The 15,905-nt window shown below is 40.8% G+C and overlaps 1 protein-coding gene across 5 annotated transcripts in view; it reads left to right on the forward strand.

The window, feature by feature from the left end:
- Rint1 (RAD50 interactor 1) overlaps window positions 1–15,051 on the forward strand; it is a 29,554-nt gene extending 14,503 nt beyond the window's left edge. For 2 of the 5 annotated variants that reach the window (XM_040735152.1, XM_040735153.1), the window contains exons 5-15: window positions 2,180–2,353; window positions 2,442–2,591; window positions 4,489–4,645; window positions 7,314–7,424; window positions 7,502–7,727; window positions 8,596–8,733; window positions 10,052–10,251; window positions 11,868–12,082; window positions 12,394–12,574; window positions 12,642–12,760; window positions 14,478–15,051. In XM_040735152.1, the coding sequence (XP_040591086.1) occupies window positions 2,180–2,353; window positions 2,442–2,591; window positions 4,489–4,645; window positions 7,314–7,424; window positions 7,502–7,727; window positions 8,596–8,733; window positions 10,052–10,251; window positions 11,868–12,082; window positions 12,394–12,574; window positions 12,642–12,760; window positions 14,478–14,670 (1,864 nt within the window). In that variant the 3' untranslated portion in view covers window positions 14,671–15,051. Of the gene's footprint in view, window positions 1–2,179; window positions 2,396–2,441; window positions 2,592–4,488; window positions 4,646–5,035; window positions 5,156–7,313; window positions 7,425–7,501; window positions 7,728–8,595; window positions 8,734–10,051; window positions 10,252–11,867; window positions 12,083–12,393; window positions 12,575–12,641; window positions 12,761–14,477 lie in introns of those variants that run through there. The other 3 variants (XM_040735155.1, XM_040735154.1, XM_040735156.1) reach the window with 3 other exon arrangements.
- Window positions 15,052–15,905: the final 854 nt, after the last annotated feature.

Raw genomic sequence — 15,905 nt, forward strand, 5'->3', positions numbered from 1 at the left:
TGCTTTACTGTACTTCATTTCTTGTTACCCCTCTGAAAGAACATAAAAATAAAGGTAATATTAATAATATGCTTAAGCAGAATAAGTTGTTTGAAAGCTTCCCTTTTGTAGTTGCCAAAGAGATTAACCAAAACAAAACTGTAGTTATCAGTACCATTTTTGGTATCTGAATTGTTTAAAAGAGAATTTTAACCCAGGAATCATATTGAATAAGAATCAAATAGGGGCTGGAGAGTTGGGTCAGCGGTTAAGGGCACTGCTGCTCTTTCAAAGGTCCTGAGTTCAATTCCCAGCAACCACATGGTGGCTCATAACCATCTGTAATGAGATCTGATGCACCCTTCTGGCCTGCAGGCAAACATGCAAACAGACCACTGTATACATAATAAATTAATTAAAAAGAAAAAAATCAAATATTACTTCATGCTATTAATAATATAATTTTTCCCTTAGGGCCTTTGTGATAGCCTCTAAGACTTTTTTCCATCTCTAAATTTCCCTTGTTTTTTTTTTTTTTTTTTTTTGGTTTTTTGAGACAGAGTTTCTGTGTAGCTTTGGAGTCTATCCTGGCACTCTCTCTGTAGACCAGGCTGGCCTTCAGCTCACAGAGATCCACCTGCCTTTGCTTCCCGAGTGCTGGGATTAAAGGCGTGCCCCACCAACGCCCTGCATGACTTGTTTTTATTCTGTACTCTGTCTCTCCCCTTTTTTCTCCCTCTCTCTCCTTGCTTGAACTAGCATCTTCTCAGTGTTTCATAAACACTGTATGAGCAGTGTCATAGCATGAACATTGTTATTCTGGCTTTTCCTATGCTCTAAGTGCCCCTCACATTTAAGGGTTATATAATTCTGGAAATTTTATATTCTGTGTTTACTTGTATATTTTCTGTTCTTTTGTAAGATATCTGTCCCGCCCCCCCCCCCCCCAGACTGGGTTTCTCTGTGTTATAGCTCTTGCTGTCCTGGAACTCAGTTTGTAGGCCAGGCTGACCTCGAACTCATCGAGATCACCTGCCTCTGCTTCTTGAGTGCTTGGTGTAAAAGGAGTGTGCCATCACTGCAAACTCTTTTTGGTTTTTGAGGCAGGGTCTTACTATGTAATCTTGGCTGACCTGGAACTTACTATGTAAGACCAGGCCACCATCAAACTCAGAGGTATCTGCTGTAGCTTTGTTTGTTTGTTTTGTTTTGCTTTGTTTTTTTTTTTAACTCTTTTATTCATTTGGGGGCTCTCCTCCCAGCTCCTAAATAAATACACATGGAGGCTTATTCTTTCTTATGAGTGCCTGGCCTTAGGTTGGTTTGTTTCTAACCAGGTTTTCTTAAATTATCCCATATAAAAGCCTCTGGGCTTTTATCTTTCTGTATTCTATATACCTTTTTTTCTTACTCCATGACTTGCTGTGTGGTTGGCCTCTGGTGTCCTCTTTCCTTTTCTTGTTCCTTGATCTTCTCTTCCCAGATTTTTCCATTTTTCCTCCTATGTATGTATTCTCCCTGCTTGTTAGCCATGTGTATCCTTCCTTGTATCCTTCCTTCCTTCCTTCCTTCCCTCCCTCCCTCCCTCCCTCCCTCCCTCCCTCCCTCCCTCCCTCCCTCCCTCCCTCCTTCCTTCCTTCCTTCCTTCCTTCCTTCCTTCCTTCCTTCCTTCCTTCCTTCCTTCCTTCCTTCCTTCCTTCCAGGATTTCTCTGTGTAGCCCTGGCTGTCCTGGAACTCTCTCTGTGAACTGGAGTGGCCTTGAATTTACAGAAGTCTGCCTTCCTCTGCCCCCAGAGTGCTGGGATTAAAGGTGTTCACTGACACCAACTGACCAACTGGCTGAGAAAGTTTTTCAGAGCTTGAAGTTGTTCCAAGGGATTTGGGTGGTAGTTTAGTCAGTAAAGTGCTTGCTATGCAAGCATAAATATCTGAGTCCAGTCTCATCATCTGCATTAAAAAGCTAGGTGTTGGGGAGGCAGACAGGAGGATTCCTGCAGCTGGCAGGACAGACAGTATAGAATCTAGACTCCAGTTAAGTTTGCGAACTTCAGGTTCAATGAAGAAGCCATGTCTCAAAACTAAGGTGGAGAATGATTGAGAAAGATACCTACTGCTGACATTGGGGGTCTCCACACAGATGTACATACATACTCTGATTCCACAGAAAAACTCTCATGTTGTGTCTGCTTTGTTTTACAGTGATAACATTCAGCAATACTTGATGACCAATAATGTACCAGAGGCAGCCTCTATCCTGGTGACTATGACAGAACTTGACATCAAGCTTCAGGAGTCATCTTGTACTCATCTTCTTAGTTTTGTGAGAGCCACAGTTAAATTCTGGCATAAAATTCTCAAGGACAAGCTTACCAGGCAGGAAATATCTCGTGGTCATTGCTTTCTGATGGATATATGGTAATTTAATGGCATCATATGAAGCATTGTTTCTTTTCTGTTACAGTGATTTTGAGGAAGTTTTAGCACAGCTTCATTGGCCATTCATCACACATACCCAGTCTCAAACTGTTGGCATAAACTGGCCTGCTAGTGCCCCTGAGATATATGGTGCCCTGGAGACACTGTTTTGTCAGCTGTTGAAACTACAAGCCTCGTATCTTTGTTGAAGTGGAAAATTTACTAAAACTTCTTCCTATAGTAGATTTGTGGTTTGTGATTAAAACATTTTGGGTTAGTGATAGAGTAGTAGAGTATGAGTGAGGCACTGGAATTAATCTCCAATACCAGAGGAGAAAGTTTTCAAAGTGGCCACAAAGCCAAATTGAGGGTCCTGGGTTAGAGTTGATGTGTAACTGCCTGTTGGAGAATATATATTCTCTTAATTGTCTGGGAGTGGGAGGACTATAAAAAAGAAGAGCTCTGATATAAACAACTGTCTGAGTCATCGTTCTTTTGCTGTGAAGAGATATCATGACATTTAATTGGGTCTGGCATATAGTTTCAGAGGTGTAGTCCATTATTGTCATGGTAGGACATAGTGGCATGCAGGCAGACATGGTGCTGGAGAAGGAGCTGAGAGTTCTACATCTGGATTAGCAGACAGCAGGAAGAGAGAGTCACTGGACTTATCTTGTGCATTGGAAACCCCCAAAGCCCATGCACAGTGACACACTTCCTCCAACAAGGCCACAGCTCTTCCACACTTCCTAATCCCTGTCAAGTTGTATCTCTTACTAATGACCAAACATTTAAACATATGAGCCTATGCTGGCCATTCTTACTCATACCACTATGGTAATTGACCAATGTTGGCATTACAGGTCTTTTAAGGCAAGAACACAAGTAGGCAATGGGGAAAAAAAACCTTAGTAACAAAGTATTAATCAAATGATTGTGTAAGTTGATTTTCTTACTACAGATTGATTCTAAAAACCTTTTATATTTTCATTTATTTTTTATTTTGTAAGTATAAATGTAAGCATTGCGGCTCAGATGGAAAGGTATTCTGGCACCTAGGAGCCAAAGAATACCAAGTGTTACAGCTCGTGTAGAAAAGTATTCTGGTAATTGGGAGCCAAGGAATACCACAGGTCATAGTAAGTGTAGCAGCTTACAGCCCTGCTTCAGGAAAGGCTTTCCCACTGTAATAGCTCTGCTCTGGCAGGGGAGGGCTTCCCTAGTGAAGTTGTTACAGTTCAGCTCTGGTCCAGTGTCCTGTCCCTGTCCCCCACCCCCATCCTCTGTGTGTGTATCGTGTACCTGTGTGTGTGTCTGTGTCTGTCTGTCTGTCTGTCCCGTCCCAGTGTTGTCATTGTCCGTCATCGTGTCCGTGTGTCCCCGTCCCGTCCCCCCTCCTCACCCCTGTCCCCCATCTCCCGCCTCCAGTGTAATAACTCCTGTTTGCTAGGGAAAGTTGTCGATTCTTAGGAGTAGAGTTTTCCAGGGAGAAAATTTCAGTCTCTGAGCTCCTGCTCGGGGTTGGTTGGTTTTCTGCTTAGGATCAGGGTCCGATTTGACTCTGGTTTCAGGGCCAAAGTGTGTTTCTTTCACTGGTCCTTTTTAGCCTTTTGACTCTAATTTTAGGGCCAGGGCATATTTCTTTTACTGGCTCTGATTCTGGGGACAAAGTGTGTTTCTTTGGCTCTGCTCAGGATGTGATTATTTGGCTGGCCCCTTTCCCTTACAATAAATGTTTTGCCTGTATGTGTATCTGTGTACTATGTGCATTCCTTGTGCCTTTGAAGTCAGAAGAGGGCATCAGATCTACTGGTACTATAGTTATGAATGATTGTGAGTCATGATGTAGGTGCTGGGAATCAAGCCTGGATTCTCTGCAAGAGCAACAAGTGTTCTTAACCAAAGAGTCATCTCTCTAGTCCTTAAAAACATTTTTAGTGAATTTAAACTCAATATAAAGTTAGGTTTTACATTACTTGTGTTAAACCTTTTGCTAAGTGTTAATATATTTGTTGGAAAAATTTAGTGTGTGTGTATACACTTGTGTGTATAAATGTGATTTTGATTCTTTTTCCTTGACTTGGTTGTGTCAGAGATGAATTACTAACTGAGCAAAAACAACTCCCAGAAAAATATTCTCTTCCTGAATGCCCTTCTGTGATCCTACCCATCCAGATCATGCTGACTCCTCTTCAGAAGAGATTCAAATACCACTTCAGAGGCAGCCGACAGACTAATGTTATCAGCAAGGTACTCTCCCCTCCTTTTTTTTTGAAACAGGGTCTAAGAAGAACCCTGGGATGGTCTCAAACTTGAGCTCCCTTTGCATGTGCCTCCTGAGTGCTGGGATTACATGTGTGTGCAACAGTGTCCTCTTTGTCCTGAGTTTTCATTAACTGTTACCTGTGTCAGGGCTTTTGTGTGTGTAAGCAAAAAACCTGTCTCTATTCATGTTTCTGTTTTCCCAAAAAAGCTAACTTCCTGCTTCATAACTGCCCTTTGTAGACATAACTAGGGCTTAGGTTAACAGGTTGTCAGAATTGGTGCTTTCTGTGGAACATCGTCTGACCAGTTTTTCACATTTGCATTTGGGCATGCAGGCGTTACAACAGATCTATGCCCAGTCTTCACTGTACAGACCACTCCTGTAGGTATATGAATAGAGTGAAAGAGATGTGAATCCCACAAGACAGAGCATTGGATGTTGAATAGGCATGTCAGTGCCGATGTGACTCATAGCTGCAGAGAGACATCATGGCAGTAAGTGACGGAGTAATCTGAAGGGCATTGTTGCCAACATTTGAACCGAGGGGTTTCTTGTAGTTATAATCTACAAGTTGTGAGCACATCTTGTTTATTCTTGATGTTTGCCTCAGCCAGTGCAGTGCATGGAACAGGGTTAATTCTGAATTTAGTGCAAGATCACACCAGGTATTATACATGTCACATTAATCAACTTAGTGGCTGGATGCTCCTGTTTATGCTTTATGACTTTCAGTTTTGGATAGAGGGCTGTTGGAATAGCAGAATCATTTAGTTCTCAGTAGTACGTGAGGCAAAACATAAACTGAACATGTAGAAAGACAATAATATAATTTGGTGTAAGTAAATTTTGAGCTGTATTGGCTTAGTTTGAAAATATGATCCTAATGAATTTAATTCACTGTCACTAGATCTAACGGGAGTCCTTGAGATTAGATTCTGCCCTTATTTGTATTTCTAACCTTTGGAACACCATAGGGATTTACTAGTCAGTAATTTTTTTCCTCCCTGCTGGGGATTGAACCCAGGGCCTTGCACATGCTAGACAAGTGCTCTATCCAAGTTATATCCCCACTTTAGTATATGTTTTTGAATTGTTGTATAGAAAAACTTGAAATGTTTGTAGAATCCTCTCTTTGAAGACCAGACTGGTCTCGAACTCACGGAGATCCACCTGGCTCTGCCTCCCGAGTGCTGAGATTAAAGGCGTACACCACCACCGCCCAGAATCCTCTCTAAAGACAATATAAAATGCTTTATGTGGGCCTGTGAGTGGCCCAATGGGTGAGTTTGATCCCAGGACGCACGTGGCAGCAGGAGAGAACTGAAGGCTGTCTTCTGAGCGCCACCCCACACTGTGGCGCTTGTTCACCCATACACACACACAGGCAAACGTGCATGAGCACACAGAAAAGTAATAAAATGACAAATTCTTTGTACCTACATTTCCTTTCCATAATTATAGCCATTTTAAGGCTCAGATATATTTGTATTGTAGATCAGCTGACTTTTCCTTTATTTTAGCTTTTGAAAAAAAGAAAGCAGAAGTATAGAGTTGGTGGTGCACACCTTTAATCCCAGCACTCGGGAGGCAGAGGCAGGTGGATTTAGCATGAGCTACATGAGATCCCATCCCCAAAACCTTCTTGTGGAATGTCATTTCAAAAAACAGTTTCAAAGATATCAGTTGTTTGTAGTGCATCATCATGCTAGGTTTTGAGGACTTTAAAAATAAACGTGCAGCCAGGCGTTGGTGGCGCACGCCTTTAATCCCAGCACTCGGGTGGCAGAGGCAGGCGGATCTCTGTGAGTTCGAGGCCATCCTGGTCTACAGAGCGAGTTCCAGGACAGCCTTCAAAGCCACAGAGAAACCCTGTCTCGGAAAAACCAAAAATAAATAAATAAATAAATAAATAAACGCGCATTTTATTTCTCTATATGTAGATCAAAGGAACAACCTGTTTGAATTGGCCCTTTCCTTCCATGTGGATTCCAGGGAACAAACTCAAGCTGTTAGGCTTGTTGACAGGTCCCTTTATTCACAGAGTCACCCTGCTGGTGGCTTTGTTTTGTTTTACTCTAGAATCTAGGGCTTTGTGTGCTGGGCAGATGTTAGTTTTTAAGTGTACATGACTGTCTTTTCTTCATTGTTGTCATTATGCCCTCCTCTTTTTTTTTTTTTTTTTTTTCTGAGACAGGGTTTCTCTGTATTGTTTTCGAGGCTGTCGGTCCAGCCTGGCTTCGAACTCACAGAGATCCGCCTGCCTCTGCCTCCCGAGTGCTGGGATTAAAGGCGTGCGCCACCACTGCCCGGCTTATGCCCTCTTCTTTTTATGTAGTGCTGGGGATTGAAACCAAGACTTTTTATATCTAAGCAAACGTTACACTACTAAGTACCCCTAACTCCAATATGTTATTTTAGATTTATGAATTTATTGACTTAAGCCATATTAGTGAAATTTGTTGAGTATATTGGGAATCCATTGATTATGAAGTCTTCTGTGAGCTTGAACTGCCGGGTAAGAATTACTGTCTTACATATAGGATCTTTCAACCAATTTTTTTCATCTGTTTATAATTAAATGCATTTAATTAGAATTTTCTATGACTAAAGGATAAATAAAGAATGGAAACTGTTTGTTTCCTTTCCCCTTAGCCTGAATGGTACTTGGCTCAGGTACTTATGTGGATTGGAAACCATGCTCACTTTCTGGACGAGAAGATTCAGCCAATATTGGATAAGGCAAGCTGTGCAGTAAATGCCAGGGTAAGAGGCTGAGGTCTATGTATTTCAGCTTCATTAGAGTTGTTCATGTATCTGACCAACGTGACTGTTTGTTTCAGCTTGAGTTTTCTCGGGGCCTTGTGATGCTCATTCTTGAGAAGTTGGCTTCTGATATACCTTGCCTGCTCTATGATGATAATCTCTTCTGTCATTTGGTGGATGAGGTGCTGTTGTTTGAAAGGGAGCTGCACAGTGTTCACGGCTATCCTAGCACTTTTGCCAGCTGTATGCATATTCTGTCAGAGGAAACCTGTTTTCAGAGGTGGTTAACTGTGGAGAGAAAATGTAAGTGTTCCTGTGGCCATTGAGTTGGGAGGATTGTCTCAAATTTTTTGTTTGCTTGCTTGTTTTTTGTTTTATTTTTCGATAGGGTCTCAGTGTGTTTCCTTGGCTGGCCCAGAACTCTCTGTATAGACCAGGTTGGCCTCAAACTCATTGAGATCTATCTGTCTCTGCCTCCCAAGGGTTAGGATTAAAGGCATGTACCACCACCGCCTGTCGATCTGTCCATTTTTGGTGTGTACATTTTTTTTCTCTTATAGCACTGAGTAGGAACTGTAGGAGCCTAAGCTTTCCTGTACAGGGTCTGCTGGATTACCTTCAAAGACAGTCTTCTTTCCATGAAACTTCAGGGTTTTTTCCCCCCCTTGGAATTAAAGTCTGTATTTTGAAATATTGAGTCAGTAGAGGATATACTGTTGTATAGATTTTTGCCATGTACTATTCTTTTTTTTTTAATTTATTTATTACATATACAGTGTTCTGCCTACATGTCAGAAGAGGGCACCAAATTTAATTGTAGATGGTTGTGAGCCACCATGTGGTTGCTGGGAATTGAATTCAGGACCTCTGGAAGTGTAGCCAGTGCTCTTAACCTCTGAGCTACCTCTCCAGCCCCGCCATGTACTACTATTCTACTTTTGGTTGAGTATTTTTGAATGTATCATATCTAATCAGTGTACCTATTTTGAGAATTTGAGAGGAGGGAGAATAAGGTATTTTATTTAACTCTAAAGTAGAACATTTTAAATATAGTGCAATTAGTGGGAGATTGAAAATTTATTTTGTATGAAAAATCATTGCTAAGAAGTGTAAGTTGATAAATCAAGAATGACCGTAACTCCTTGACATGATCCTTCTTTCTTCCTGTTAGTTGCTCTTCAAAAAATGGATTCAATGCTTTCATCAGAGGCTGTTTGGGTATCCCAATATAAAGACATCACGGATGTGGATGAAATGAAGGTTCCAGACTGTGCAGAAGTTTTTATGACTTTACTTTTGGTTATAACTGGTAAGTACAGGTCTTTTAGTGTATGATGTTAGTTTAAAATGAGTTTTTAAGCTAGGTATGGAATGCACACTTGTAATCCCATTTTGGGAGGTAGAGGCAGGGCAGGAGAATCAAGACCTTAATAAGGCCAGTCTCAGCTACAAAGCAAGTTTGAAGTCAGCCTGGGATACATGAGACTATCTTAAAAACAAAAACAAAATAAACCAAGGAGCAAACAAAACCTAAACTAATTGTAGTTAGTTTGGGTTTGAGAGATAGCTCAGCAGATAAGAATATTTGCTTCTCTTACAGAAGACCTGGTTCAGCTCCCAGTTCATAAGCTGCTGTAACTTCAGCTCTACAGGACCCAGTGCCCCTTTGGCATGCATATGGTTCACATGTATATGTGCAGGCACACATTTATAACATAAAATAAAAGTACTAAATCTTTAAAGTAGTACGTTTCACCTGGAGGTGGTAGCACACTCCTTTAATTCCAGCATTTGGGAGGCAGAGGCAGGCGGATCTCTGTGAGTTCAAGACCAGCCTGGTCTACAGAGCCAGTTCCAGGGCAGCCAGGGCTACACAGAGAAACACTGTTTCCAAAAGCCAAACAAGCAAAAAAAAGTAGTACATTTCACATGGAAGTTTTGTTGTTTGGTTTGGTAAGTAATAAATCGCAGTATAGTAACCTAATGTTTTTTCCCACTCTAATAAAAATCTAGGACAGTAGTCTCACTTTGGTCTTATAATTTAGAACTGAACCAGGTGTAGTAGCACTCACCTTTCATCCCAACACTCTGGAAGAAGAGGCTGGAGGATTTGTGGCTTTGAGACTATTCTGGTTTATGAGTTCCAGGCCACCCCGGGTGTGTACTGCGATCCTGTCTCAAGATAATAAAATAGCAATAGATATTAATAATAGTATTAATAGTAACAGTAATCAGGCCATCTAGATGAATATTGAGACCGTGTCTCAAAATAACAACAATAACAACTTAGGATGTAAACACTGCATGCACAGAGGGAGTGAAGTCACCTGTCTACCCCACCCCCAACATAGTAACAGCGTAGATAGCCAGCCATCGAAGAGAACTCTTAAAAATTGTGATAAGGATGCTGAAGTATAGTTTTCAACAATTGATTGCTTTTGGCAGGAGTATGGGAGACTTAGTATACTGTTGGATGAGTCCTGACATGTTTTACCTTTGTAATCTTTAAGAGTTTAGAAATGGTCAGTTGAGATGTTTCATAAAGACAGTAAAGTAGAGCTTTAGGGAAAACTACCTGTCTTGACAGTGCCAAACCCTTTCATGTGTTTTGTTAACTTTCTCCACAGACAGATATAAAAATCTTCCCACAGCCCCCAGAAAGCTGCAGTTCCTGGAGTTACAGAAGGACCTAGTGGATGATTTTAGGATACGATTAACGCAGGTGATGAAAGAAGAGACCAGAGCGCCACTTGACTTTCGATACTGTGCAATTCTTAATGCTGTGAACTACATCTCAACAGTGCTGGCAGATTGGGCTGACAATGTTGTGAGTAAATGTGCTTTATATATTTATATAAATAATGTATTAGTACCTTGATCCTCTTTAACCTTTAAATGTTGATTCTGTTGCAAGTAAAAAAATTGTTAGACAAGTCAAAGGATAATGATGCCAAATTTAGAAGATGTGAGTAAAGTTTTTCTCAATCAAATCTAAAACAGTTAAATAGTGTCAATTATTTAATAACTTTACAGGGGTTTAGCTCAGTAGGAGCATATGATTGCCAGGACCATAAACTGAGAGAAAGAAAAGAGAAAAAGGAGAAAACTATCAGGCATGGTAAATTAGCCTATAATCCCAGCACTTGGGAATATGGATCAGTAGTCTCAAGGTCATTCTTGGTGATGTAGTGAGTTTTAGGCCAGCTTAAGTTACTTGAGGTCCTACTTCAAAAACAAAAGGAAGGAAGGAAACACAAAAAACAAAGGCAGGCACACAGACTTCCATGAATAGCTCTGTATAGCATGAACCATTTTTCTCTTCCAACTTTTTACTCTGGAAATAATAATATGCTAAATGCTAACACAGGAAAGTCATTAGTTTATAATGATGTCAAAATCAATACATTTAAATTGGTGGCAGGTCATTTCCCAGCACTATAAAGAAGAAAACGTCCAAGACTTGACTCTTTTGGACATTCAAAACAGGACTATCTTAGTTCCTATTGCTGTGAGAAACACTGTGACCAAAAGCAACTTGTAGTTCATTATCCAGGGAGTCAGGGCAGGGACTCAAGGCTGGGACATGGAGATAGGAGCTGGTGCAGAAGTCATAGAAGAGTATTGCTTATGGGATTGCTCTCCATTGCTTGCTCAGTCTGCTTTTTTAAAATAGTACCCAGGACCACCATGCCACCCACAAAGGGCTGGAACTTCCTACATCCAGAAAATGCATTACAGGCTTGCCTACAGGCATGTCTGGTGGGTGCATTATGTATCTGTCACTCTTACTGTTTTTTTTTTTTTAATTTTTTTATGTGAGAGTGTTTTGCCTGCATGTAAGTGTGTGTACCACATAGGTGCAGTACCCACAGAGGCTAGAAGATCCCCCAAACTGGAGTTACAGAGGGTTGTAAGCTACCATGTGGGTGCTGGTCACTGAACCTGGATCCTGTGAAAGAGTAGTAAGTGTTTTTAACTCCAGACTCTCACTCTCCTTCTTACACTACCTTTATGTTGTTGTCACTTCTCTCTGCCCCAACTAACTTGATTATTTTAAGTTTGTCTCAGATGCCATATTTAATTATATTTTAGTATGTATCTGTAAAAGACATGAATTCTGTGTGTAGCATTGTAGATAATGTGCCACTGTGCCAAGGAGTGAGTGAGTGAGTGTGTGTGTGTGTGTGTGTGTGTGTGTGTGTGTGTGTGTGTGTGTGTGTGTGTGTTCGCCATGGTACATACGTGGAGGCTACAGTTGTTTCCTTCCACTGTTTTCTATCTTGAACTCAGGTCATCAGACTTGGCAGCAAGTGACTTTACTGATGAAGCCATCTTACTGGTGCTGAACTGCACACCTTAAATAAAGGAATTATATGATATGGAAAGTCTATTTCAGGATGCTCAGCACTGTGTTAATAAACGCACTAACATGTTTGCCTTCAGTTCTTTCTGCAGCTTCAACAGGCAGCACTGGAGGTCTTTGCAGAGAATAGCGCCCTCAGTAAGTTGCAGCTGGGACAACTAGCCTCCATGGAGAGCTCTGTCTTCGATGATATGATAAACCTCTTAGAGCGCTTAAAGCTTGATATGTTGACTCGCCAAGTAGACCATGTTTTTAGAGAAGTGAAAGATGCTGCAAAATTGTATAAGAAAGAAAGGTATATCCTGCGTCAGTCACCCTTTACACAAGTTAGTCAGAGTCAAAGGTGGCATGCACACTCCAAATTTTAGCTTTGTAGAACTCCCACCCCCAGTTTTGTATATGGTAGGTTCAAGCTTTGGTTTTGATGTAAATCTTTCTGACATCTATTTTGAAGAATTTACTCAGAATAAACAAGTGACAATGTGGATCTCATAGAAAAGTGGCATATGATGTGGGCTTGACTAGCTCAGTGTACAAGTTCAAAATGATTTGTTGAAATTTGTTGAATGGTAAGGTCATTCTGATGAAGGCTGTTTGTTTTTCCAGATGGTTGTCCCTGCCGTCTCAGTGTGAACAGGCAGTGATGTCTCTGTCCAGCTCAGCTTGCCCGCTCTTGCTGACCTTACGGGACCGTCTGCTTCAGCTGGAGCAGCAGCTTTGTGTCTCCTTATTCAGGATTTTCTGGCAAATGCTTGTAGAGAAGCTGGATATATACATCTATCAGGAGGTAAGCCAGTGGGTGCTGGGGCGGTGCTGATGAAAGCAGCCGTTACATGGATTGCTCTTTGTTTCAGATAATCCTTGCTAATCATTTCAACGAAGGAGGAGCAACCCAGCTACAGTTTGATATGACACGGAATCTTTTCCCTTTGTTTTCTCACTATTGCAAGAGACCGGAAAACTATTTTAAACAGTAAGCTAATGTCTAACTGTAAATATTGACGTAACCAAGTGTTAGAGGAGTTGACTTCTTTCTAACAGTTTCAGAGTTTCATTGATATTTGTTCTAATAACATCAACTAAAATCTGGCACTGGAGAGACGGCTCATAAGTTAAGAGTACTTGGTGCTCTTGCAGAGGACTGGGGTTTGGTTCTCAGTCCTTACAAAGTGGCTTATAGCCATCCATAATTCTAGTTAAGGGGTATCTGACACCCTCCTCTGGTCTCCATGGGCACCAGGCACATACAATGTGCACAGACACATACAGACAAAACAGGCACATAAAATGAAATTTTAAAAATATATAAAAATTAATCAAAACCTTTAAATATTCATTGTGTATTTTATTTTCACAACACAATAGGGAAACCAAAATAATGCATGTGATCTACATCCTCAGAAATTTGACCAGAACTAGGTATAAATTACATGTTGGACTTGCCTCCTAGTATCTGGTTCAGTACTAATAATAGACTAACCGAGGACAATTTTTTTTTTATTTTATAAATTTACTGTTAATTTTAGTTCTAAGTATAGTTATAAACATGAGAACAAATACTAGGAATCTAGTAAAAATTTTGTTGATTTAAAATTTATATATAAAGTTTGTGCAATTTGGAAACATTCCTTTACAATTTAAAAGCTTATGTTTGCTTATTTCAGGAAGCTATGATTGCTTCTGGTTTGCTTTTCTGTTTTTGATGGGAATTTAGGTATCCCAGATTGGCCTTGAACTTAGTATGTAGTCGCAGAGGATGACTCTGAGCTTGATCTTCCTGCCCCCTCTTCTGAGTGTTGTGGTTACTGATGTGCACCCTCCACACCCCCCAGTCTTCTCCCATGCTTCATTCATGCTAGACAAGCACTCTATCTAGTGCATTAAATCTCCAGTGCCTTTATTATTATTATTATTATTATTACTGTTTTTTCAAGTCAGGGTTTCTCTGTGTAGTCTTGTATGTCCTAGAACTCCATCTATAGACCAGGCTGAAGTCACAGAGATCCTCCTGCCTCTGCCTCTGTCTTCTGAGTGCTGGAATTAAAGGCATGTGCCACCACCGCCCAGCTGTTTTTTATTATTATTTAAGATTTTTAAATTTCGTGGATGGAGGCCAGATGACAGCTTGTGGGAAATGATTTTCTCCTACTCTTATGTAAAACCCAAGAGTTGAACTCAGGTTGTCAAGCTTACCAGCAGGCACTTTACCTGTGGACTATTTTACCAGTCTTCCTATTCCTGTTGTGGTCCGGGGTTTCTGAGACAAAGTCTTAGTGTGTAGCCTTGAATGCCCTGGAGCTCACAGTGTAGACCAGACTGTCCTGGAACTCAGAGATATACTCCTACTTTGGCTTCCTGAGTCCTAGAATTAAAAGTGTGCCACCATCTCCACCCTATTTATGTTTTTGGTTTGTTTTGTTTTTCTGCTATGTTCATTTTTATTCCTTTTCTTTTTTCCTTATGTCGTAATTTTACCTAAAATCATTGCTACATTTAATAATCTGCTAACATCAAACATTGCACTGAGACTGTATTAATCCTGTATGCCTTGTGTAGTCCCAGAATGTTTAAAGAGCTAAATAGTCAGTCCATAGATAGTCTAAATGACTGTACAGACTCCAAAGATCATTGTTGTTCTATGGATAGTGAGTAGAGGATCTCTCCTCCCCTTCTTTTGTCTTCCTGAACAGTGTAAAAGAAGCCTGCATCGTTCTGAATTTGAACATCGGTTCTGCACTACTCCTAAAAGATGTCCTGCAGTCAGCTTCTGAGCATCTTCCTGCCACAGCAGCCTTAAATGAAGTTGGAATTTACAAACTGGCTCAGCAAGATGTTGAGATTCTGCTCAATTTGAGGACAAACTGGCCTAACACTGGAAAATAATGTATCTTTGAGAAAAGGGCTATTTAACAAAGAAGACAGTTGGATTGAAATTGTCTGATAAACGTTCTGAATTAATGAAACTGTACAAATGAAAACTTGGTAGAGTCATTTATTATCTTGAGTTATGATGTCACTAAAACAATGACCAAGCTTCCTCCATCCTCCGGCTCCTAAGAAAACAGAGAACAGAAAACTCAGCTATGAGAAGCAGAGTAATTACAAATTGGGAATTACAGATAGGAATCAGACATCTGAAGACAGTGTGAGAGCAAAGGTCAGCCATAACTGACCTCCACTTTTCTAATCAAGGGGAGCTGTTGTAGAAAGCTGAACACAGCCAGTACATTGTACAAATAATAAATTATGGATGTATGTTGATAATTGAGGTTCCTGTATACAGTTTTGGGATTTTACTATGTTTCTGAAAGAAATGTGCAGGGAGTAGTGAAAGACACCTGTAATCCCAGCACTCTGAAGGTTAAGGCAGGAGGATCACTTCGGGTTTAACACTCACCTGGGCAAAACAAAACAAACTGCCCCCAAACCAACAGCACAACAATTTTATGAGATGGCATTAAGCTATAGTTGTTCCTTATTTTCAATTCTCATGCCCTTCCATTTAAAGTATTGTGTGTGTGTGTGTATGTGTGTGTGTGTGTATTTGTGTGTGCATTCATGTGCAGGTGTGTTTGTATTTGTGCATGTGTGGGATATACATGTGTGTGTGCCTTTGGAGGTCAGAGGTTAACTTGGGTACTGTTCCTCAAGATATCTACCTTGTTTTGGAGACAGGGTCTCTCACTGGGACTTTGGGCAAGCCCCAGGGTTTTTCTGTCTCTGCCTCCCCTAGACAGGCATTACAAGAGTAATGTCAGGGTTTACATGGGTTCTAGGGAGCAAACTTCATGCTGGCCTGTCAGTAGCAAATATTTTACCTTTTACCACTAAGCAACTCCTCAGCCCTTGCTGGTTCCATTTCTTGACAATGGCAATGTTTTTTCTCTGGTTGAAACATTTTAGAATCAAATACTGCTTTAGTAATTTGCGTGTGGTAGTAATTATGTATCTGATGAGATAAAGATCCAGTGTGAGCCGGGAGGTGGTAGAGGAAGCCTTAATCCTAGTAGTTGGGAGGCAGAGGCAGGTGGATCTCTGCTAGTTTGAGGCCATCCTGATCTATAGAGTAAGTTTCAGGACAGCCAAGGCTACAAAGAGAAAAAGCCTCCAAAGCTTCA

Source organism: Mesocricetus auratus, unplaced genomic scaffold (assembly GCF_017639785.1).
Source record: "Mesocricetus auratus isolate SY011 unplaced genomic scaffold, BCM_Maur_2.0 Super-Scaffold_100043, whole genome shotgun sequence".
In the NCBI taxonomy this organism is placed as follows: domain Eukaryota; kingdom Metazoa; phylum Chordata; class Mammalia; order Rodentia; family Cricetidae; genus Mesocricetus; species Mesocricetus auratus.